We start from the raw sequence: 23,741 nt of genomic DNA, 5'->3' as shown, positions 1-23,741 counted from the left end.
TGTTTCTAACTATTATAATGAATGCTTGTGTTTCTTTACCCAATCTTGTAGCCTCGTCATAGTTGATCAACATTAACTAGCAGAATAATTTATCATGGTTTGGCGTCAGACTTTATTCATGTGCATGTTAATGCCTGTAATAGGACTTGTGAACAGGAATTGCTTAGATGCTTTTCGCACATCTATCGTTACTTACTTTCCTCACAGGTATTAAAGGATGAATATTTCATAATTTTCTACTTCTAAATCAAACTCCAACGGCAGTCTTTTAAAGTGTTTGTGCATCCAACCTAAATAAACTTCATGATGAATGAAAATCTGTTTGCCAGTGTAAAGTCAGTAGCAACAAACTTGATGTGAGTTTTAGGATTCATTTCCTCGCTAATTTGAGCTTTAATGAGAAGTTTAAGTTAAGTTGTTCAGGCTTTTTTTTCCTGTGAAATATTTTCAGAAAGTTTTTTAAAAATCACCAAAAAACAAAAAGTAGAAACACTAATGATTACTGAAGTGTTCTAGTTCACTACCTTAGTTTCAGAATTGTTCTCCTTTCTTTAAAGGTCACTGTGATTGGATGGACTATGCACCAAGTTAAATCACAGATCATTTATTCCCATAAGAGTCTTTCATTGCCTCACGTTGGATACTACTGGCTGTTCAGAAATGTAGTTTAAAAAGAGGGGATGAAGACTTTGTAATAATGATAAATTCAGGCTTTATAAAAACATATTTTCTGGCTGTATCATGATCTTTTTTATGATTTTATGACACTTTTTAATAAATTAAAATAAATATCAATTAAAAAACTGTGACTAGAGAAGTAATATATAAAGACTATTATCAGTCATTGTAGTTGGTGAAGTGGGTTAGTTGAACTCATCTATTCATCTGTCTGACTGAACAGCTGACAAACTAAAGCTCTGCTAATAAAGAGTTAAGTTTGTGTTCATGAATGACAAGCCTTTTAACAGAGATGCACTGTATGTTTACCAGTATGAAGAACAGAGAAAGTACCATACTGAGTTTCTGATCAGCCTGACAAAGCCAATTAGTGAAAACATCACAGAGGAGATTTCTGATGTAATTGTTTGAAACAAAGATTTTTTTCCCTCCTTCCTGTAAAAGCTGCATGAAAGGAGCCAACCTGAAATCTTTTAAAACCCTTATTTCAGTGTTAATTATATTGAAAATGCCTAAGGAGGGTTATCAGTCAAAGCTGTTTTCACACTTGGTCTTTTCTCAGGGATATCCAAGGTATTTACCAGAATTCATTACCGTACAGTTTTGCTTGCCTGCTGCAGCAAAAAAGCTTATCAATATTCTTAGTTGGTGCTATACAACCTAGAGATGTTTATGGTAATAAATAAAACAGTGCGGCGTTTTATTCCCTCCAGAAAAGCACCTCTGAAGCTGAAGGAGATTCTTTTAAACTCAAGGACACTTCAGAGGAACGGATGTATGCTGACATGAGGCCTTGAATCTGTTCCTAGAAGGAATAGTTCAACATTCTGGGAGGACATACTTTCATGCTTTTTGCTGAGAGTTAGATTAGAAGATTGATGCCACAAGTAAATATGAAGCTAGCTGGCTTGGCTTAGCATAAAGACTGAAAACAGCTAGCCTGACCCCAGTGATGGGCTAACTGCATTTTTTTCAGTGATGAGTACTGTAAGAGAATATGACATTAAGTATAATTTTTGTTATTTACATTGTTTGGTATTTACATTGTTATTAATATCATTGATATCTGATAATTTGGGCATTGGCTTGTTCACTCTATCTTACCGTGATGTGAGGTTGATATCAGTTCAGTGGACAGACTGGTCCAGTACGTTAGCATGGTGCAGGAGCTGCCAAAAGCAGAGAAATGGGCCTCCTAGTAGCTCCAAAGTTGTCTTATTTACAGTACATATTGTGTCTTGCTAATGTTAACCACTGCTAAACCTACATTCAGAGTTGGACGGTGTGTGAACTGCTAACACATCTAATGCTCACTAATCACCATGTTATAGCTTATTTGTTTAATCTGTAAAACTGATGCTAAATATGAAGGAAAATATAAAGCATGCAACAGATATGAGGTATCAATCTTCACATGTAACTCACCAAGAAAGCAAATAAGCAAAGCAAACGATCCCTTTAATGAAAACCAGTCACATTTAACATCATAGTGTTTTTTTTTCCTTTTCATTGAATAGTGATAGAAATAAGGATAAGTTTAATAATGAACTAATCATTTGAATTTATTATCAAACATACATATCACATATTTGTTTCCTGTTTCTCAAACGTGAGAATTTACTGCATTTCCTTATATTTTATAAACAAAGTTAACAAAGTTAAGTGATTCATGAGAAAGATAACTATAGAATAATTTATAATTAATATAATCAGTGACTGTAGCCCTACTGTGTTCTAAACATTACATTTTCTGTCTCCTTCAGACATTTCGGTGGCCGATTGCCAGCAGGCTGGATGGAAACGAGATGCTGGAGATCCAAGTGTACAATTACAGCAAAGTCTTTTCCAACAGGTAAGGTGTACTATTGCTCTCAGACTCTCCTAAACCACGCTTACCAGACCAAACAGGATTTCAGAGTTATTGATTTCAGTGCCCTTCCTGCCACATTCTGTGACCAATTCACAATGACACACAGTGCGTGTTTTTTAGCTGGAGGGTAATAGACCTGTATTCTCTGATAGCTTGCTCTAAATTGACTCAATTGTGTGTGTAACAGATTGCAAGCCACAGAGACAGTCATGAATGAGTTTCACATTAGGGGGGGGGTGGAGGTAATGAAACAGCATTAGATCCTCAGTAATGGGCACATTTGTCACTCCGTGCTCTTCAAACAATCAGATCATGAAAAAAAACAAGATGCTGAAGTGGACGATGCAGCTGGGATTGCACGTTCAATCTGTCTTATCCTTTAATTATTTGCAGTGGGTTTTTTTTTTTATTGTGTGTGTGTGTTTGATCTAGTAATGGCTTTACCAAATGATTAACGAGAATATCCATAATTTGCTGTCATAGTTCCACCCTGTCTCCTACAAATCACATTCATTTACCACTAAATTATTTTCCCAGTTATGTTGTGGTGGCAGATGTAATCGCTGCCCGGATTATGTTCGCATGTAACAATTTGTCAAATGAATGAAGCACTAAATTTATGTATCGCTCTGAGGTCTGGATGGATGGAGGGGAGTACAAAATGCAGGAATGTGGTTATGTTTAGGCAACAAGAGCACTTGGGTTAATGCTAGTGAAAGATTGTGGTGTCTCTTGACTGTAAATAAACATGTCATGCTTCAAGTCATTGCAGACTTTTTTCTGTATTATCTTTCTGTATCCCCAACCTTAACCTTAAAGTGCTGCCAGTGTAAACACAACCATAAAAAGTTTAATGTTGCTGTAGTTTCTATTAGTGGATATTGTACAGCAAGATCAGATATTTTGGTGACAAATAAAAACAACCTGGTACATTGTATCTCAACTTTTCACTCATACTTTCAGTACCATTATTTTGGCAACTTGCCAACTACATTAATTAGCAACATTTTCTCATTATGTTGAGAGAAAACGTAATTCATCCAGCATTACATTTCTCACAAAACGTATTTGCTGTATATGAATGTAATTAACGTAATTAACTTACATTAATTACCAAAGTGCTCTTGAGCAAAGCATTGATACTAAAACTTGCCTCAAGAGTGCTGCATATCATTTCAAACAAACCATTTGTGTGGAAACTGGCTAATTAAATGCTTTTAATTAATTCTCTCTCTCTCCTCTTCATCATCTTCTTTTTGTTTTTCATATTTTCCGTCTTTCCCTTCGATTGTATTTTGCACTGAAGCCCTTCAGACCGATGTGTCCAGATCTGAAAAGACGTAGGTTGGTTGTGCCAGGAAGCCTGTCCGCCACCCTTGTCCGTAACAAATCCAATCAGATGATTAGAGCTGCTGCGTTTAATTGGCTGGTTGACGTGTCCAGACCGCATCCAAAGAAATTGCCCACACATTCGTCATTAGACCTTAGTATGCTTGTCTATGTGCAGCTGGTATTTATACATACGTACGTATGTCTTTATAGTTTGTCTGTGTGACCTTATCTTGTCTGCCGTGTGTACATGTAGTTGTGTGTGTGAATGTGTGTACTGTACAATAGGTGGTGACATGTTTCCCATCCACTTCAAGATAACGCAGAGCTAAAAGCTGACAGGTGTGCAGACAGATGCTGCATCAGTTCTACCTCAAGGCAGCTCTTAACTGTCATCATGATTTTTCTGGTGCCAAAGAGAAGAGGAAAAGAGAAACAGGAAAATAATTTCACAGCCACACATGACACATAGAGGGTCAAAAAAGTTTAGGAGACAGGACAAATATCTGAAACTCATTTTGCAACCTGACTAGCCTGATAAAAAGACTGAATTTCCCTTTTACAAGGGGTTGTTATTTTGCCCTGTCACCAGTCAGTAGAGCGTTATCTGTCCCGCCAACATTATTTTCAGCTGACAAGGTAGAAGCAGTTAACTTAATGTTTTTCACATCAATTGAGGAAATACAGGGATATACATTATTTATGAAAGTTGACTTGTGTTGATCTCATCTTGACATTTTTTAAGGCTATTTTTCTGTCGCTGATGCTGTCTCCTAATTCCATACAGTGCTGTAATGTACAAATTGTACACAGTATATAATAAGATTTATAGTATACTTTTTTCAGGTAGTACACAAAACTACAATCTACAACTTAAGAATAAAAAACTTTACAGAAGAAAAATAGCTTTTCAAATATTTAATATATTATTTTTTTGTTTTGTGAGATCTTTTGTGTTTTGCATTATGGAACAATAGTGTAGATCAACAGCACACTTAAAAACTTTTTTTGGTGTGCATACAGACTGTTTTGAGTATACTGGCTGGTGTTTTTCTATATTTTTATGGCCAAATCTCATGTGCGAAGCCAAACCAACAATGAATTGATCCTACATGCAAGTATTGTGTGTGTATCCAAATCCTCATATTTATTCCTCTGAGCATAGACCTCCGTTGTCGTCTGAAAACTATGAAAACATGTCATTGAGCCACACCATTACACTGGGTGACCTGTTCCTTTGCCGTGAAGATTACAGTCACGTTAGTTTGTTGAGAAACAGTTCCAAGGATGAATAACAGCGATCACGTTTTCAGTTTCCAGAGAGTAGTTCTGTATAAGGCAGACGTCACTGCACATGCGTAGGAACATGGCATTGTCCTGGCCTTGGCACAGGAAGAGGACATCCCCCAAAAAAGCTCTTCAAATCATAGAAACTGCCATTAACACCAGACCTTCTTGAAACACTGAATCACTAAAGAGGGTGGCAGCCATTCATACGTCCAAAACCATTCTGTAACCTGGCACTAAATTTTCATCTTTCTGTTGTGGCAAACTCAAACACTGAACACTCAGGCCAAATTAAATATATATTACATGAAGCACTGTGCCATTACTGTGCAGTTTTCAGCATATAAATTATGGATACCAGTGATCCATTGGGGAATTGGAGAGAAAAAAAGCAAAAGTTTCTATTTTAAAACATTTAAGAAACTTTTAAATCTACTCTGTCCTTAATAAGGTCACAAGCTCAAACGCTGATTCATGAACACAAGCTAATTATACACTCAGACTAATGTGTGCACATAAACAAGCACTCTTACAAACACACACACATGCAAATAAACACGGCACGACACACATTTAAGTGGGTAAATAATTCAAGGTGAGTCATAGCTTGTGTTGTTTTCACACCTGCTCCATATGTCCACAGGCTGCATCATTACCAGGGTAACTGATCTGCCTCATCACTGTAGAGACACCAACACACTGTGAGGTCAATGTGTCGCACCCTGCGACTGCAAGTACGATCACATTACAGCAGCACAAAGAGAAAGCAGTGATGCATGATGGTCTCTGTGCTGTAGTGGCGTATAGATCATGATTTATTGTCTGTTTTCCCAAGCAGCCAAGAGATCTCCTTTTATTTTCTGTAAGCTGTGGAATACAGCTGTACGTGAGTAACTGCACACTGGAGCAAAGAGTTTTTATATTCAAGGCCTCCACCCCGAGGATAGTGACTCCCAGGCTGGTCCAGAGGGGAATTTCAGAGGGTCCTTGGAAATCATAAGGGTACTACTTAATCAAATGTTTTGCAGCAAGCTCACTGCATGATTAGCACTGTTACTCTGCCCCAGTTCATCCTTTGAAGTCTACATTTCTAGCCTGAATACATCAAGTGGTTGACAAGGCTGTTACGGTTTATTAAAACATAACAAATCAGCCTGCACCATTAGTTTTGGTCTCTGTGAAACCAGGCAGACTCATTTTATAAGGAGCTGCAGGCCTTCACGTCCTGCGAAAGACCTTCAAAGACAAATGGTAATATTTCCTTCACTGAAAAATATGATACCAGCCTTACTGAATCAATTGCTTTTTAAATTTGTATTTAAGAATTCATTTTTTGAATCAAATCATGACCCCAGTGACCACCCAGTGATTCACATATTTGTTATTTGCTGCTGAACCCACCAGTTCATGAAAAATAAACACCCTTAACATTGGGGGAAGCGTTCAGTACGAGTTAAAGTTTTGAAACGTCATTTAAAAGATGGCATTGATTCAACTGGTTGGCTCTCTTTAGGCAGGATGTTCCTGAGCCTTGGGGTCTTGACTGCAAAGGCTCAGTCATGGCAGCTGAGTTATGTCAGTGTGGCACCTGTTGAAAGCATTTTGGTTGAGACAGGTAAAGAACAATACAATAATGCAGGTGTAATGACAAAAAGCAAGGCCTAATTATGTTGCCACATAGAGCTCATTCAATGACTGTAAAATGGGAAGGATTTAATATTTTGTCATGCTATTTAAATAGTTAACCTCTTTGCCACTTAGGGATTCAGGATGTGTAAAAGTTTGAAGTTCCCTGCTGTATATGATTGTTTTGAAATAAGAATACATTACATTGATTGATATATTTTATATATATTTTATATTTATAGCAGCATCAAAATACAGAACTCTGATTATTTGCCATGACATATTATAAGTGATAAATCCTCATGTATGCTATTATCTGTCATTCTCATCGGTACAGCTCCAAATATGAATAAAGAACTTTGTGTCAAGACAAATTCTTCATGTAGCAGCTGTTATTTTTGTAACAAGTGTTGGTGCAACACAAACTTGCTGCTGTATTCACTCAGTTCATATAATTGGGAGCAACATGAGATGGATGAAGATGAAGTGTTGGATAAACAGGTCACGGATTTGTTTGTGACACTTCTGCACACCCTGAGATTAAACAAGATGAGAAAGAATGAAAATCCGACTTGTCACTTGTGTTATCTGAACGTCAGTCTTGAATACTAAAAACTTTATTTGCTCTGCACTGCAGTCAGAAGCATTGACACAAACACTTATCAATCAGAAGGAAAGATATGTGGTAAACAAGCTCCGAGTTCTCCTCTGAAACAGCCCTTGAACTACTTCCTCTGTTGTTTTGAGGGCGAATATACAACTTCAGTATATTAGACTTTTTGATACTTTTACTGTTTCCCCCCGTTTTATCTTTTAAATAGGTTTTGAGTTTTATTGCAGCTAGTTTCCTCTGAAATAAGACTGTTAACAATTCACATGATGCCCGCTGCTCAAATGAATCTTCCTCCATCTTTCTCCTCTTCTGATTTCACCACTAAATCAAATCTTGTCTTCTTTCTTTTATTCCCTTCTTGACTTTCTCTTTATCTTTACAGTACAGTGGATTTCTGGTTTTCATGTAGCCACAGGACATGGAATTGTAGCTCAGCAATGGGGCTTTTATTTTGGATCCACAAGTATATAATCCCTCCATTTTGTACAAATTGAGACTCAATTTACTGTCTAGTCTGAAAATGCAGGGTTACTAACCTGTTACTCCGGCTGAAAACAACAATCCCATTACTCCCTATTTTTTCCTCTATTGTTTCTCAAACAGTCTGACATTTGAATAAATCAAATCTAGGTCATACCGTGTTTACATATAATTTTTTATGTTTGTTTGGTCTGGTGACATGGACAGTTAAAAAGTCTGCTGAGAGCATGACGTGCTGATGGACACTGACAGCAAAAAGCGAGGCTTGTCTGCGATCAAGAAATTCTATTATGTTTGTGTCTGTGTGAAGGAGAAACACTGGAGTATTGACTGTGTCCATGTGAATCAATAGATATTTATCCTTGTGCATAATGTGTATGAAATGTTTGCTGAGTCCTCTTAAGTTTCTATCAGCGTGTGTTCGCCAATGGGGGGCAGTGCTTGGCAGAGGCTTTTCCTCTCTCCCTTTAAAGGGCAAATCATGTACCCCTGCTGTAACATTTTCATTTCACACTGTCCCCTAGCTGAGTTACCAGCAGCTGTGTCGGATTAGTGCAACCTTGAGAACAACTCTGTTTGACTTGGAAAAAAAAATTTTACATTTCAAAGTTGCTTCTCAGGTTCACCTGAGCCAGATATTTCGTCATAGTCACGCTTCGATTTGCAGCAGAAATTTGAGGCTTGCAAAGAAAAATAACACATATTGAAAGGGAAGGGAGCTCTGAATTATGGAGCAGATGAAAGTAAATTGTTTGCAGAACTTTAATCAATAATGAATGCCACCTTTTGAAGTGCTAAAAAGTGAGCCAGAACATGATAGGCCCCGCTCAGCTCAATAATTCAGCACTTGTACACACGTTACAATGGCTGAAAGGAAATGACAGACCATTTGCTTTTCTAAGTAGCCCTTAACGTATTGATCACTATTGTCTAGAAGAGAAAAGAGTGGATTATACTGCAGCAGATCGGTTTTTATCATAGATATTGCTGAGAACTGCAAAGTTTCCATCCATCTTCAAAGAAAAAGTTTTTTGCACAAAAACATCAATATCCTCACAGACTTTTTATTTTTTCATTCTTGAGTCACGTCAAACCTGTAAAACTGAGTGTGGAGTTATTCAGTGAAGCCTAGCAGATGTGCTCTTCCGTAGCTCCATAGAGAAAGCACCTGAGGGGAAGCACATACTTTTTTTTTTTTTTTTTAAATAAGTGGGATTTAAAGTGAAATCAAGCTCTGGAAGTCTAAATCTACCTCATTATTAAGTTTTGAGGCTCAGCTGACAAATGTCTCCTCACTTTATACTGTAGGTTGAATTCATCATTCAAAACGGCTCCAGAGGAGCAAAAAATGATAAGTGAGGGCAGACGTGGAGATAAAGCAAGAGAGAGAGATAGATTAATCTACACAGAGGGGAGGAATAATAGCAGGTGATAAACAGTGTGCACTCTTTTTATTTGCCAACTGATAAAGACCCACTGCCATTATTGTATTGCTTTGGTTATAAATCTAATAAGACAGTAGTTGCTGTTTTTTTATACTGAGGCGCAGACTGTGTACAGCATTTGTGTGTTTTTGAGTACTGTACTCATTCACTCTTTTCTTCCCATAGTCCTGTTGGGCGGCTCACATCGTTACCCATGATCCCTGCTGGGTCCTCCTGCCTGCTTGTGTGTGTGTGTGTGTGTGTGTGTGTGTGGATGCTAAGTAGTAAAACTATTGATTGTATGCCCTTGTTGTATGATATTATCTCTCCCTGCGGACATATCCAGCCTGGTGATTATTTGCCTTATGACTCACTCTATTTGAGTATGTTGTATCCTGCATATCAGGCATGCACTGAAATTTAAAACAAAGCTTTATTTGCAGTGAACATGCTGTGTTGTGTGTGTGTGTGTATAGATAGAACTGGTGTAGTGACCATTATAGTGGAAATGGCATATGGTTGTGGCTGCACTGCATGTTCTTTGTTTGTTACTGATTGCTCTATGAACAACACACTGTTTTGGGGGAAACTCTATAAATTATTCATCAGCTCTAATTGGCTAGCTGAATGGGGACTGTACTGGGTTTCTTCTCACTATTATTATCTATGAAGGATTCCTGGGCAGCATAGAATTGAACTTCATGTCTAATGATCTTAGAAATGTCACAACAGTCAAAGGTCTCATTCTGTTGTGTGTTTTTTGAGGAAATACTTTTTAAAAAGCAGCTGGATTTAACAAACATTTTTATATTATCTTTCTTCCTTCAGACATTTGATTAAGTTTGTTTATTGAAGCTATTTATCCAGTTTTCTCGTATTGCCACACTCGTGCAATGTGCGATGGATGGAGATTGGAATGATTCCCATGTTTTTTAATTGCTCAGTTCAAATCATCAGACAACTCAATACAGTTGTATGATTATAATTTTATTTGTGAGGCTTCAAAATACTGTTATGGACTATATAGCATTATATTTAGGTTTAATTACCTTAAATGAGGGACTCTGCCTAACATGAGGCATCCAATTTGTTTGGTTTTCAGGCACTTCTGCATTATTAAGCTCCAAAGCAGATTATTTTAATCAGTTTCCTTGATGTAAATACAACATAAAGCTATTTACAAGTCAGAAACAGGTAATTACAGTGATATTGATATGACATGATTAATTAAACCAAGAGGTTGAATTTATTAAGAAAAAATAATCTGTCATGTTGTGAAAACTTAAGCAATTCAAAAATTGTAAATTTACAGTGATTGAAACAACTGCTGGTGCTGGTTGGTGACCAAATATGTTATCTTGCCAAATTAAATTTTTGTCAATTTAGTCATCGAATCTGGGACCAGTCTTTTCTTTAAATGCAAAATTTAAAGGAAAAAGTTAAAATTCAATCGGAAATATATTGTCCAGCACTGAGCCCTGCAGCCTTCAGCTTTAGTTTAAATGAAAACAAACTGAGAGAACATTTTTCTATTTCTCGGCAAATCCGAGTAACAGCCAGCTTTAGAAAAGAAAACTTGTTCTGGGTGAATGAATGGTGTTTTCATTCATTAAGTTACTTGTTCTTGGGGGCAGTGAGCTTAAAGGTAGAGTCAGTCATTCTGGAGAAAGATTGTTGATTTTTGAACTAAACACTCAAACAAATACACTCCTCCTTTCATGCTCCATCTCATGGATGCACATTGCCATGGCAACGACCAAAAGAGAAATATGGCGGAATCCATAGTGATGCGTCAGCTGTAGAGTCACTTCTGTTCCTCTCTCACATTATCAGAAGCAGAAAAAAAAATTCATCTCATGTGAGCACAACAGTTCATCCACACTCTCCGCCTCTCTGCAGCCTCCCCACTTCTCACTCGACATGCGTTCAGCGTCTCCGTCCACAGAAGCAGCCATCTGTCAGCTGCAGCTCCTGGGGAGCTGAGAGGACACTGGACGGACAAACTGCCTTCACCAGGCTGACTGAAATTTACTGCGCCAAAATAGTTTGCATGTTGGCTCCACGTGAACAAATCAACAGTGTTTGTATTTATTGATTCATTGATACAGTAAATAAGTTCAAAACACATATACAGCGGGATATTTGTGTGATTTAAACCGCTGCCTGCTCAGATTGTGCTTCACTAAACAGGAACAGACTCTGAATGCAAAAAAGCGCGGGGGGTCTCAGTGAGACTGTCTCAGATTCAGTGTGGATTGATATATTTAATAAAATGGAAGCGTATCTGTTCCATGAGAAAACTCTTTCTATGTGAATTGGCCACAGCTCTCTCTCTCCAGTTCGCCAACCCTCCCCCGCCATTCAACGGGCACTGGAGACAAGAGACTGTCATGTCCTCACAGAGACAGCTGTGTTCTGATGATTTCCCCCTGTTCTGTGCACCCATTTACAGAGCCATAGCTGTGTATGAACACCAGATTTTTTTTTCAACGCACATAGAGAACGGACAGCTATTGGACCATGATGAGATATTTGTTGAATTTGACACAAAGTGTGTTGAACAGTCTTCAGAATCACTGACTCTACCTTTAAGAGAAGTGGCTGAAATTTGCTGTCAGGTTCTGAAATGTATTGAAAGCTTTGGAGAATTAGCTGTCTGAAATGTTTGCAGATCTGACTCACACAGTATTTAAAGTAAATGTTTTGCATTTGTGTGGATGCACTTGCAGTTAGCATTTTCCCATCACAATAATTAGAGACAGTTACTACAGAAATGTGTAAATTGTCTGTCACAGTAAAGATATGAAGTACTTTCTTTACACACTGTGCAGGTAGGCTGGTCAGAGCTTCAGTGTTGGAAGTGTCTGCCCATGGTTTAAACAGGTGGCTTGTTGAGAGTGTTAGGAGTCAACCATATGGAGCATAAAAACAAAACAATTAGCTGTAAGTAACTAAATATGCAAAATGGCAGCAGAGTGGATTCTCAGTGGGATCAGCAGTATTAGCAACTTTCACAGTACAGGAAGTCATTTAATCTAGATGTTAATAAGTAAGGATTTCTTAATAGGATCTTGTTTTTTGTTGTTGTTTTGTTTACTGTGTTACTGTGATGGCTCTGGTGCACAGCAAGCAATCGGGCAACTATTTTAAATTGAAAACCAGCAGCAAGTCACAAAGGACCAAGAACTGCTGCTGAGTCGGAGTCCCAGACTGTGCAAGTGTTTGTAACTTGTTTAACCATTTCAAAAGAGAACAGTGCAGCAGTACATTTATACTTTTTATGTTTAGTTGTTGAATTATCTGAAGTTTTAATCCTGAGGATTTTGTGTTTAAATTTAACAAAACAAAGAGATCCCAGAGCTACCCCTTGAAACCAAACTATTAGTAGTCTATCTATTATGGAGGACAGCAATGCACCATGCAGCACAAAGTCTGCCAGAAATTCATTTGTAGAAGTTAAACAAAGAGAAACAAGTTTATACAACTGGAAGACAATCCAATGACGGTGTGTTTTTGATAAAGTCAAACATACACAACCAGCTTGTTAGCAACCTCCTGAGTCATCTTGTAAGCTATTCTATATTTATCATTGTCTATGTGTGCACTGAATTTGCATATTTGCTGAAAATGACTGACATTGCTATTACATTGTATAAAGAAGCTCAAACACAACTCAAATACACTGAACAATACCACAGATTATACCATGTTATCAGCAAAAGCAAATCAACTATCGTGTGTTAAAAATGATGAAGACAGGATGAGGGTTGATATAACAAATTGTACACCTCTCATAGTTGCGTACAAAATAAAGACGAAGACGAGACACTTGGTGAAAAGGAGGAATGATTGACAGTGTAAGTCTGACTATGACTTGAGCTGCTATGCATTTCCTTTGAGCTGCTTTGAGGTGTGACATGCTGTAGTGAGCTGGTGACAAAGGCACTTTCTCAGCGTCTGTCACAGCACATATCCAACAGCACCCACAGCACAGCAGTCTGTCCATGACTCTATCACATTACACACGCTCACCTGCACACAGTGAAACAGAGTGGTGGGGAACAGATGCTTTTGGTGAATAAAAAAAAAATGTTATTTGTCAGTATTTCTTCTTTATATTCACACAGAGGCAAGAGATGGTCATCAGAGGAGGAACAAAGGACATAAACACATGTCATGTATTGATTGTATTGATTTCTGTTTACGAGTATGGCTCTCTGTTGGTGTTTTCCTGCAGACTGGTGGGGACTTTCTGTATGGTACTTCAGAAAGTGGCTGAGGAAGGACACCTAGAGTTGACCGACACACTCATTGACGATAACAACACATCAATAAAGGTAAAGCTAAACACTGCTCTCACACTGGGTGACAGTGGCCGGCCTACAGGGGTTGTGAGGAGGTTAAAATTTTCAGAGACCCTGTAGATTGAGTAATGCTAAATACATGTGTACAGAGAAAAGATCTGTCTAATGAATCTGTCCAAATTCTAAACCAGCAGTAGGTAAATGAAGGCCAGAATGATTTCAAATGAATGAAGAAAAAGTCAATAATGCCTAATAATGAAAGTGTCTGTGTATTTGTGTGGTAGGTCAGCCTCTGTTTGACCTCCACACTTACCATGAACACCAGTTCATTCAGCTATTTTCCTCTAGATAGCTCTCCTTTTATTTCTTGTCTCTGGTATGAAAATTAAGATGCGTAGTCTTTGTCTTCGTGCCATCAAGGACAAAATCTCCACCCACTCATGTTTCAACCTTGAAATTTCTTTCACATTCAGTTTGAACACAGTTTGAAAGCTGCATTTATCATTTGTTTTATGTTAACGATGGATCAAATGATTATGTGTAATGTAACTGACCATTTCCACCCGACTCTGCAGGGTCCTTCAACTAATTATTTTGGTTTCTTTGGGACACAACTTTACTGTTTTGGTTCACCGTCACGGCTCTTATCAGCATCGTTTTCAGATTCAGAGTCAGTTCTCAGAGAAAAACTCTAAAAACCCACTGTAAGAGCAGACAGACAAATTTATCAACTATCCGTTGAACACAGTGGAACATTTAGCAGCTACAGAGCCAGATATTTCCCTCAGGAGTTGGTGGAGACCAAAAACAGAGTTTAAAGCATGCAGAGGTAACACTGAACTTACATTTACTAGGTAGTCAGAAACATAACTCAGTAAATGCTGAAGTTGCTCCATTTCTGCTGGATGTTTAAATAGGCAGCTGTTTACTAACATGTTCTCTAGATCAACTTTACAAGGTGATATGTTTACAAGGTGGTATGTAACATATGTTGTGTTTACAGTTTATTGCACTTCTCCCAAGTGGCCAACAAATCAACTAATGCTAACAGCAGCTACGGGTCGGTTACATCAATGTTAACATCAGTGAAGCCCCACTAAATCCATCAGTATAAACTAATGCTGTCCAGCTAAACTTTGCAAAGAATTATATTCTAAATTCTAGTGCAATTTCCATAGATATCAAATATGTGAGTATATATTTGGGAGAAATGTCAGTCAGATGAAAAGCTGGTACAAGCTTATGCAAAATATGTAAGTGGAATTAATTTATTTTTCTACATAAGGGAAAAAAAGGGGGAATCTGGAGTCCAGAAACAGTTTACTAAACCCTGTTGACTCACATTACAGCAGTCAAATTTAAATGAATTTTATTCCCCAGTGATATACATTCACAAACAAATAGAAGAATGTAAAATGGGGAAATCAATCTTCCAATACACCTGAAGCAGTGCCAGTAGAAGAAGTAACAGCTATCATCTGGCCTATTAAAGCACAGGCATTTAAGATCTTTTGCATCAACAAAGATCTGAAGGAAGTACAACAGTCTCTTAGCAACATCAGCACATTAGGACGCCAGCTATTAACATTAATCTAGATATTCTCTATTGATTGGAAATTGTGTTTAGAACAGCTAAATAGAAAGCAGCTCAGTAACAAGGATGAGTGTGAGTAGGTAGTGGTTTTCTTGTTGAATGTATAATGTGAGAGTGAATATGTATGTGGAGAAGAGAGCAGCACAATAAGATGTGTGAGGGAAAGCTTTACCGTATAACGTTTTAAAACACCCTGAGCTGCAGAATTGTGTTAGTGGAGCTAGGAGTGCTGATGTGATGTTTCTGAGATGATGACACACAGCATGGGAGTGCTTTAGGGCTTAATACACACACACACAAACACATCCACGCGCACACACACAGACATACACGATTAGGAGAACTGTACATCCCTGTAGCAAGAAACTAAAGCTGCTATAACCTGAGAGCAACACTTTTACTTACAAGTGCACACTTTTATGGTTGCTATAGCAACAAATCTAACTCCTCATGGACTACAGTGATTGCCTTGCGAGGATGTAAGGAAGGGAGAGCGCCACAGAGAGAGGGAACGGGAGCCCTGTGGCCTCGTGTATATTCTCCCCTCATCTGTCTTTGTCAGTAGAATAAATTGGCCACCTTGTAATAAAGATCAGGTCATTGTCAGGAGGATAATATTTGTACAAGCCCGACTGCCCGCAAGACACTAAAGACAAACTATGGTGCCACCCATGATTCTGACCTGGATTAAACTAGCAGTTACTGTCAATCCAAATTTCCCCTGTAAAACACCGGGGAGAAGATTTGATTTATAGTCCTGTCAAAGTTTGTCGCCTGTATTGACAGCCTTTTTCCAAACATAATTAAATGCACTGCAATAGACTTGCCAAGAGTAAGCCTTAAATTGCTAGTTGATCTAAAATGTAATTTGTCTCTTTAACCACACGCTTCATTTGGCCTATAAATACCCTGTCAATGTGATAATGTTAGTGTAAAAGCAAAAAGAAATTTAGAAAATTGTAGACACTCACATTAATATAGCTCAATGCTAATGCAGCATGCTAATATGCTCATAATGAAAATACTAATGTTTAGCACATATAATGTTAACCATGCTCAAAAGTTAGTTTAGTATGATTTCATGCTGACATTTACTACTTAGCACAAACCTTAAGTACAGCTGAGGCTAGTAGTTTTGCAGGTATTTGGTCATAAACTGAAATAATGGACAATTGGAAATTGGAAATTTTGACCCGATGATGGAGCTATATGAAAAGTCAGGAGATCACCAAAGTTATAACATTCATCCAATGGGGAGCAGGAACCAAATTTTATGGAGATCCATGTAAGTGAAACATTACACCCTGAACCACAAATGTCAACCCGCTGTTGGCGTTAGAGGAAACGTCAGAGCATCATCAAAGTCAGGAGGCTTTATCCTCTGGGGTCCACTTGTACTAAATTTGATGGCAAATCATCCAATAGTTGTTGAGATATTTCAGTATGGACAAAAGTGGTGGACTGACTGTCCAACATTACCATCCATAGAGCCACATCTGCAAAGTAACTTATAGACCACAAAGTAGTATTTGATAAAACAGAATTGACATTTAAAAGGAAAATACATGTGACTTGCTTTAGCAGACCTGAGGTGATTTTGGTGCAGGAATGATAGAAGTATCAGAAGCAGCTGGGAGGAAAGATAATGTGATCTGCTCAAAAGGGGGATAATTTGACACCTTTTGGTTATTATACAAATTGTTTTGATACATTTTTGAAAAATAACATTTCCTCCAAATGCTCTGAAGTCAATAACCTCACCTTGACCTCTGTGGAAGTTGCTAATTGTCTGCTGATAATGTAAATTAATTGTCATCAACTTTCCTTTATCAGACCAGCGTTACCATAGAGATCAGATACCAGCCAATGGATGGCACAGTGGGCGTGTGGAGTGACGGGGAGTTTCTGGATGTTCCTGATGACCGTGACGGGATGTTTGCTTTTGAGACGGACAGCTTGCTGTCAGGACAAAGCCACATGTCAGGAACATCTCCTGGACGATCTTTACAAGGATCCATACCAACCTTCAGAAAGTGAGTCAAACATACAAATTATTTCCATGATGACTTCATTTTATTACCTAACAATCAACTAGGCTGTGAAATGATGTCAATAATTTGAGGACATAGCTATGCAAAAAGATTTGTTGTTTCATATATACACTCAAGTTTTAGAGAGCTCATTAAAGTTAAAAGCACTACAGGTGCACACACGTAAAGAAAACCCTTAAATGGATGAGTTTAACAGATGGAGCCATCACATGTTCATGAGGCCTCATGCTGTCAAGCTGATATAATATCTGTCACTATATTTAGGGGAACTTTTAGGAGTTCTGTGCTAAAAGACAATGGGCATATACACCAAAGATCTAGTGGCCAGTCACTGATGCTACAAATATACAAAGTTAAAAGAAAATTCTATCAACTCAGTCATCATCTGTGAACATCTTTACGCATGTGACTATGAAAGTACTCAACATAATCTAACATGTTAGTATATGATGCAGATATGGTCAATATTTGTGCAAATAAACAGTGCAGTTGGAAAGAGAGTTATGTAGAAAACAGCTTATAGCATATGATAAGTTACTTAAAGGGGACATAAGATGCTTTTTGTGATTTTCTGTCATTTATGTACTGTTATAATGTCGGATGTCTATGTTCTATGTGCTTCAGCCTGCTCTAAACGCCCCATTTTCAATGTTGCCTCTACGTCCCCATAAAACTGACATCAGATTATTCGCACATGTCCACAAATGGCTGTCCATTATGTATTTTTTTTGTTGCTAGTTTGTTGCGAAGGTTGTTTGCAATGTCTACATGCATATTTTGGATCAGGTTTCAGCTCGAACATGTACGGATGTATTTAAGAAGTGTCCACTTTGAGTAAAGAACAGGACAAATAAGTGAAATCCTATCACTACTGTTTGTTTACATAGCTGCTGCAGGCTCTGGAAGCTGGCCAATAAGAACGGAGTGAGCTCATCAGGAGGGGGGCCTTAAAGAGACAGGAGCTAAAATGGCCTGCTTCAGACAGAGGCTGAACTGAGGGGCTGCATAAAGAGCCAGTATAACATAACATTTTTTGAACTGTAAATCATGCACAGATATTCCAGTAGAGCCCCAGAATATGAATATAGACCTAGAAATGTGCATGGTACATCTCCATTAAGATGTCTGATATTTAAATACTAAATATTTTTTCAATTAATTATCTTGTGTTAATTTTGCACATCAGAATTGTCCTTTTTTCTATTGAGTGTATGAAAATTAACATGTAGATGTGTTTTAGCCTAGCTGACATCCCCATTTTCATGGTCAATTTCATGATTAACATGAGTGGTTTCATGCTGCCTGAGGGAATCCTCGTCCTTCCCAGACAACAGACAACATTAAAAAGACTGAAAGAAGCTTTTCTTAACAAATTTTCCAACAGCACTCATGGGTGGCTAGAGATGTTTATACAGTTTATAATTTTATAATTCCTTGCAAATGGCAGTTTATAAAAACAGACAAGTGGTCCCAGGCTGTACGAGGTTATGTAGATTTAATATGAAATACTGTAGGAACCTCTGCCCCGCAGGCTGCTCTTTGCATGATACTCGGTCTTCCTCGGCAGTTTCCTTGTTGTGTTTTTGCTGAATACTATGAGAAATCATTTGCGGGTGGTATTTCCACTGAGACTATCTGCAAAGCCAGACCCATAAATCCATCTTTATACTGCATATTGAATGGGCGTGTGAAAAATTGTGTATATGTGTGTGTGGCTGAATGCCGTCGTGTGCATGTTTTTATTTTTGTTTGTTGACACTGAATGCTGAAGTTTCACTGTTTTTATAGCATAACATTAAAACTATTCAGAGTCTGCCAATGTGAGATGTGAAGCAGCCCGAGGAAAACAAGAAAAGTTGACTAATCTCAGTTTTAGAGCATCCCAAAGGAATTATATAACAGATACAGTATTTGGATTTGGTCGACAAAGATAAAAGTAAGTACTGCTTTGTAGAAATGCTGTAAATGGGTTCAATAAAAGTGAGGTGAAAGTAGTTACCAAACTAATCTTCACCAAACTCTCGAAACTTGTAGTCAGCTTGTAGTCAGCATTATCTGTTTTCCACACCTTCCTTCAGATGAACAAGCCCTCCGTCCTTGGTGTGTGATGCCATGGTAGCAAGGAGCTGTCAGTCAGACTTTGCAAAGGCTTTTGCAGCTTTTTTCTTAGACAAAAAATAAAAAGTGAACCAGTTGCTGACAAAATACTAGTAACTTCCAGCCTAGCTACCACATTCAGCTCTAATCTGCCTCACTCCGGTGTTGGTCAGACTGATGGGCTTGTGGAAGATTTTAATAGCCTTGCCACTTCTCATCTAAACCTTTTACATTGCGAATTACCAGCCTCCTCTGTTTATCTCTGGATGAGAGGTTTTCAGAATGTTACCAGTGTTTCATTGCGTCCTGAATGCTGAGGCGCTACAGCCAGTGTTAATTGTCCTTTTTTCGCAAAATGAAGCATGAATGTGCCGGAGATGATAACCTGGGATGACTCTCTAATTCCCCTAGAGAGGAGGAGGAGGAGGAGGAGGAGGAGGAGGAGGAGGATAAAGAGGACGAGAATGTCTTGAACAGTTTAGCCTCCAGGTACATTTCCACCAGCCTGCTGTGTGCTTCAAATCTTTTTTGGTGTGCGGGTTTGTGTGTCTGTTCTACCTCCGCTTTCATGTTGATGCAACATTTCACAGCAATGTCTCCTCAGAAATATTTTCTCTCTATAAGGAAGATACATTTGACGAAGTCATAGCCATAGTCTTCTTCTGTGACTTTTGACATAAAACTTTGCGAGAACAGGAATAATTTTTTTGAATTTTTTAAAACCCGAGGGGCAGAGATGCACTCCTCTATCAGAAATCTCTCACATACTGTTCTGCTTTTATACATGAATGTGGAACAAACTACATTGAACATGGAACCCCAGTCACTGCTGTCTATTTCAATTATATCACATACAACCTAAAGGTCATGGATGCTGCTTACAGGAAAGTTTGTGTTCAATGCGCTTTGCAGTGGGCATCGAATTTCATTATAACTGCACAGTATGAATGCAATGGAGTGTAGGTGGCTTATTAAGGCATATTGGTTGCTCCTCTTCCCATTAATTGAGTGAAATTGCCCCTAAACTTAATCATCCCACTGCTACTGCCTCCCTCCACATGGTCTCTGGGCCTGCAGGATGATTTATGGCAGCACCCATAAAGCATTTTGTGCTATCTGCGACACCACAATGAGCCGGCTCTGCAGAGGTTTTATTATTCCTAATAAATAAATCACCTGCTGCGTAGTTTTACTGCCAGTGAAGCAGATCTGCTGAATAGTGCATGCAGAGGAGCGCGTTTGGCAGACATGAAAAGAATGGATTTAAAGCCTCAGTTGTCATTTGATCTGTGGACATCAAACACTGGAAACAAAGCAGAGCAATGAGATGAAATGGGGATGAACATTGTATGATCATACTTTAACACAGATGCAAAGCAGTAATAGGGCAGGATTTTCCCCCGCAGAAACAAAATTAATCAGCATCGCCCCACTGAAACATATTGCTGTAAATAGTCTTTGTGTTTATTCTAACCATTTAAATATGGATGATCCATTTGCATAGAATCAAATCTGCACTCAAAGGAGACAATTCAACTTGAGCAAAGCCTCTGTTGAAAGGATAATTTACTCAGGCAACTGTTGATTTATCCATGATTTACCATTCTGATTTTATGTGCGATTCATTTGTCTATCAGTGTAAATAGCTGTTTCTTCAAAGACAGATCTGGCATCATACTGTGTGCTGATGATGTATCATTGCACAGCACCGTGTCACAGGTGTTATGTGCTCTTTTATCTCAACAGTCTTTATCCCATTGGGCTGTAACATATGTGTGTCTCTGGCACTGACTCCCTGCAGAAACATTCATAACAACAGAAATGTCAGATAATACAGAAACGTGGCATTCATATTATCTTAGATTTCGTGGTTATACATATTCACACCCATAGTTCACTTACACAGGTGTTTTCACTAATGCTGCCTGATTAGACCTTTTAGCTGCACCCAACTTTAACGTAACCAGGGGTCTAATTAGGCAGAACAATTGAAATCATCTGTGTGGGGCCTTTAAGAGAGTTTTCATACCTAGAGAATGGGATTACATTGCTAAACACTGATGTAGAGTAGGTTTTTCTTTGGTGTTCAGCTTTTATTGATGTAAAATATCAAGCAGAAGAAATCTACTGTACACTGTTGCAAGCTGCCAGCTTTCAAATGTAGCTACAGTGCAGTAAGCCCTGGTCAGCAAATGAAAAGTCTTCAGATCAGTAAATCAAAACATACTGGAGCTGACACAGTGAAATCAGAGATAAGGCTTTACAGGGTCCATTTCTGTTTAAGGCTTAGTGATATGTACCATAAAAAGAAAAAAAGTATAGCTACATTTTATTAAATCTATACAATCAGTTAAAAACTGTGATCTGTCATTTTCAATCCTTCATGCTAGGTTTTAAATTATTTGTGGATATTTATATATTATTTTTTGTATTTTTTCTGCGGCTTGTTTTCTTCTGCTGAGACAGATGCTGGATTGGCACAGTCGTCTTTTGAATCTTTGACATTCCTTGTTCTCTCTCGTGTAGCGGTATTCTCGCGGGGGACCTCTCTGTGTTTGTCAGCTCTGCTGCTGAGTTTTGCAGTGATGTTTTCCCTCTGCTTGTGTGATTCTATGGTGTGTAATGTTGAACACTTTGAGCTGAGTGTGTAAGCACTTCTCTGCTGTTTTTTCTGTTCCAAAACCCCGTTGACGATGACATGAAGACATGCCTCTTGGGGTAAATCCCAGTTTCTGCATTACCTGTGTATTTGTCCCAGATAGGGGTTGTAAAAAACTATCATATGGAGGATCTAATCCTCTCATTAGAAATTATTATCAGGAGCGTGCAGTGAAATCTTTGCCTGGGTAGGCAGTTACCTATCAATATGGCAGCCCACGTTCATATTACATATGAATAGATCAAATATAGTCTACATTAGGTAGACTATAAATCAGCAAATATGCCAAGGGACTACTGCAAAGTCAGTCTGATGTGGCACTAATGCACAATCAAACCTAATCAATGGACACATTATAATGTGTTCACACACTGCAGAGAGAGAAAGTTTGGTGTCAGCATACCAATAAGTAAAAAACAGCTTATTCACTACTACAAAATGCGCAAGAGCACACTGATAACCACACACAATGAGTGTCTGGTGACGACATCAGACAACATACACAAACCAATAAAAGGATTTTTAAAAAGTAAAAAATAAATCAATAAATTATATATATATAATTTTTTTTTTAATTAAAGGGATACATACCTTATTTGTAGATGATATCCATGCGCCTGTCCCTCTGGACAAAGATGTCAATGACTTAGTTGGTATTCCTCAGTTTCATAAGTTTCTTCATAAGACAAATCTTTTTAAGTAAAAAATATCCATGCTGACTACCGCCATTAAGCTATCCGCTCTAAGTGCTAGCAGCTAGCCAGGGAAGGGAGCTACGTGCAATCGCTGTAGCATTAGCTCCTCAGATATTCTGTCAAACTGTTGAAGAAAAAGTCTTAAACTGTAGATATCCACATGGCGTCAATATGTCCTTTTAATAGACACCACTGGTCTTTAAAACCTAATAGCCATCGTTACATGTAACATGCTAACTGCTTAGCTCACTAATGATGCCCCCAGCAGATGGTCATTAAACACACTCACATCTGTAACAGGTGCGCTAGCCGGGGAAGGGCGCAGCCCAGAGTGAGAAGGAGTGGTTGTCTTGTAACATTGAAGAGCCATAGACTGTAGGGCTGAGGCAGGGTGGGGCTTTGATCATCTGCAAATCTACAAAAACGTTGGCCTTAGTGCAGACAGAGGCACAGATAGCCTCAGTATTCAGGAACAGTAGATTTTAGGAGCAAGCTGTGGCAAAAGGAGCATACTATACTTTTAAAACAACTATTCTGACTAGTTTTACTGGAGTATGTGTAATCCTGAGACAAATTATGAATAATGAAAATTTAAAATAAAATTAATAAAATTATGAATTATTAATATGAATAAATGATCATTAGATACAACTACCATGTAATCTCAACATTTCTTTTAGCTTTGGTGAGGCACTGCCTACACTGACCGCACATCACTGCAGTAAGATAAAAGTAGAGTTTTGGAATTCCTTTGACGTCATCAGCGATGTCGGGGAGGGAAAAAGGAACATTTTGTTTCTAAAAGCCTTCAAAGCAGTCAGAATGAAAATGTATTATCCAGAGATTTCTTTTCCAGGCCAGTTGATGCAATAACAGAGTAAAAAATGCAAGAGCACTATTTGGAATGTATATTAAACTTTAAAAAGTATTACGTGTTCATAGAAAACAGGGTTGTACATTCTCATACTTCTGCCTTCCTCTTCATTTTCCTCAACATCCTTCTTTTGTTTTTCCTCACTTCTCCAGTCTGCATT

The 23,741-nt window shown here is 38.2% G+C and overlaps 1 protein-coding gene and 1 long non-coding RNA gene across 6 annotated transcripts in view; one reads left to right on the top strand and one right to left on the bottom strand.

Moving 5' to 3' along the window:
* Nucleotides 1–23,741, top strand: part of otofa (otoferlin a) — a 78,054-nt gene that overhangs the window by 16,581 nt on the left and 37,732 nt on the right. For all 5 annotated transcript variants that reach the window (XM_042390502.1, XM_042390503.1, XM_042390500.1 and 2 more), the window contains exons 3-5: nucleotides 2,442–2,530; nucleotides 13,545–13,644; nucleotides 17,039–17,238. In XM_042390502.1, the coding sequence (XP_042246436.1) occupies nucleotides 2,442–2,530; nucleotides 13,545–13,644; nucleotides 17,039–17,238 (389 nt within the window). The remainder of the gene's footprint in view (nucleotides 1–2,441; nucleotides 2,531–13,544; nucleotides 13,645–17,038; nucleotides 17,239–23,741) is intronic.
* LOC121882327 lies at nucleotides 17,145–21,037 on the bottom strand. The gene is made up of 3 exons (XR_006092068.1): nucleotides 20,530–21,037; nucleotides 19,256–19,421; nucleotides 17,145–17,229 (listed from the first exon to the last, which is right to left on the bottom strand). It is a non-coding gene; the product is annotated as an uncharacterized LOC121882327 (long non-coding RNA).

Source organism: Thunnus maccoyii, chromosome 17 (assembly GCF_910596095.1).
Source record: "Thunnus maccoyii chromosome 17, fThuMac1.1, whole genome shotgun sequence".
NCBI classification, from domain to species: Eukaryota; Metazoa; Chordata; class Actinopteri; order Scombriformes; family Scombridae; genus Thunnus; species Thunnus maccoyii.
This window is presented reverse-complemented; position numbering and strand designations above follow the sequence as displayed.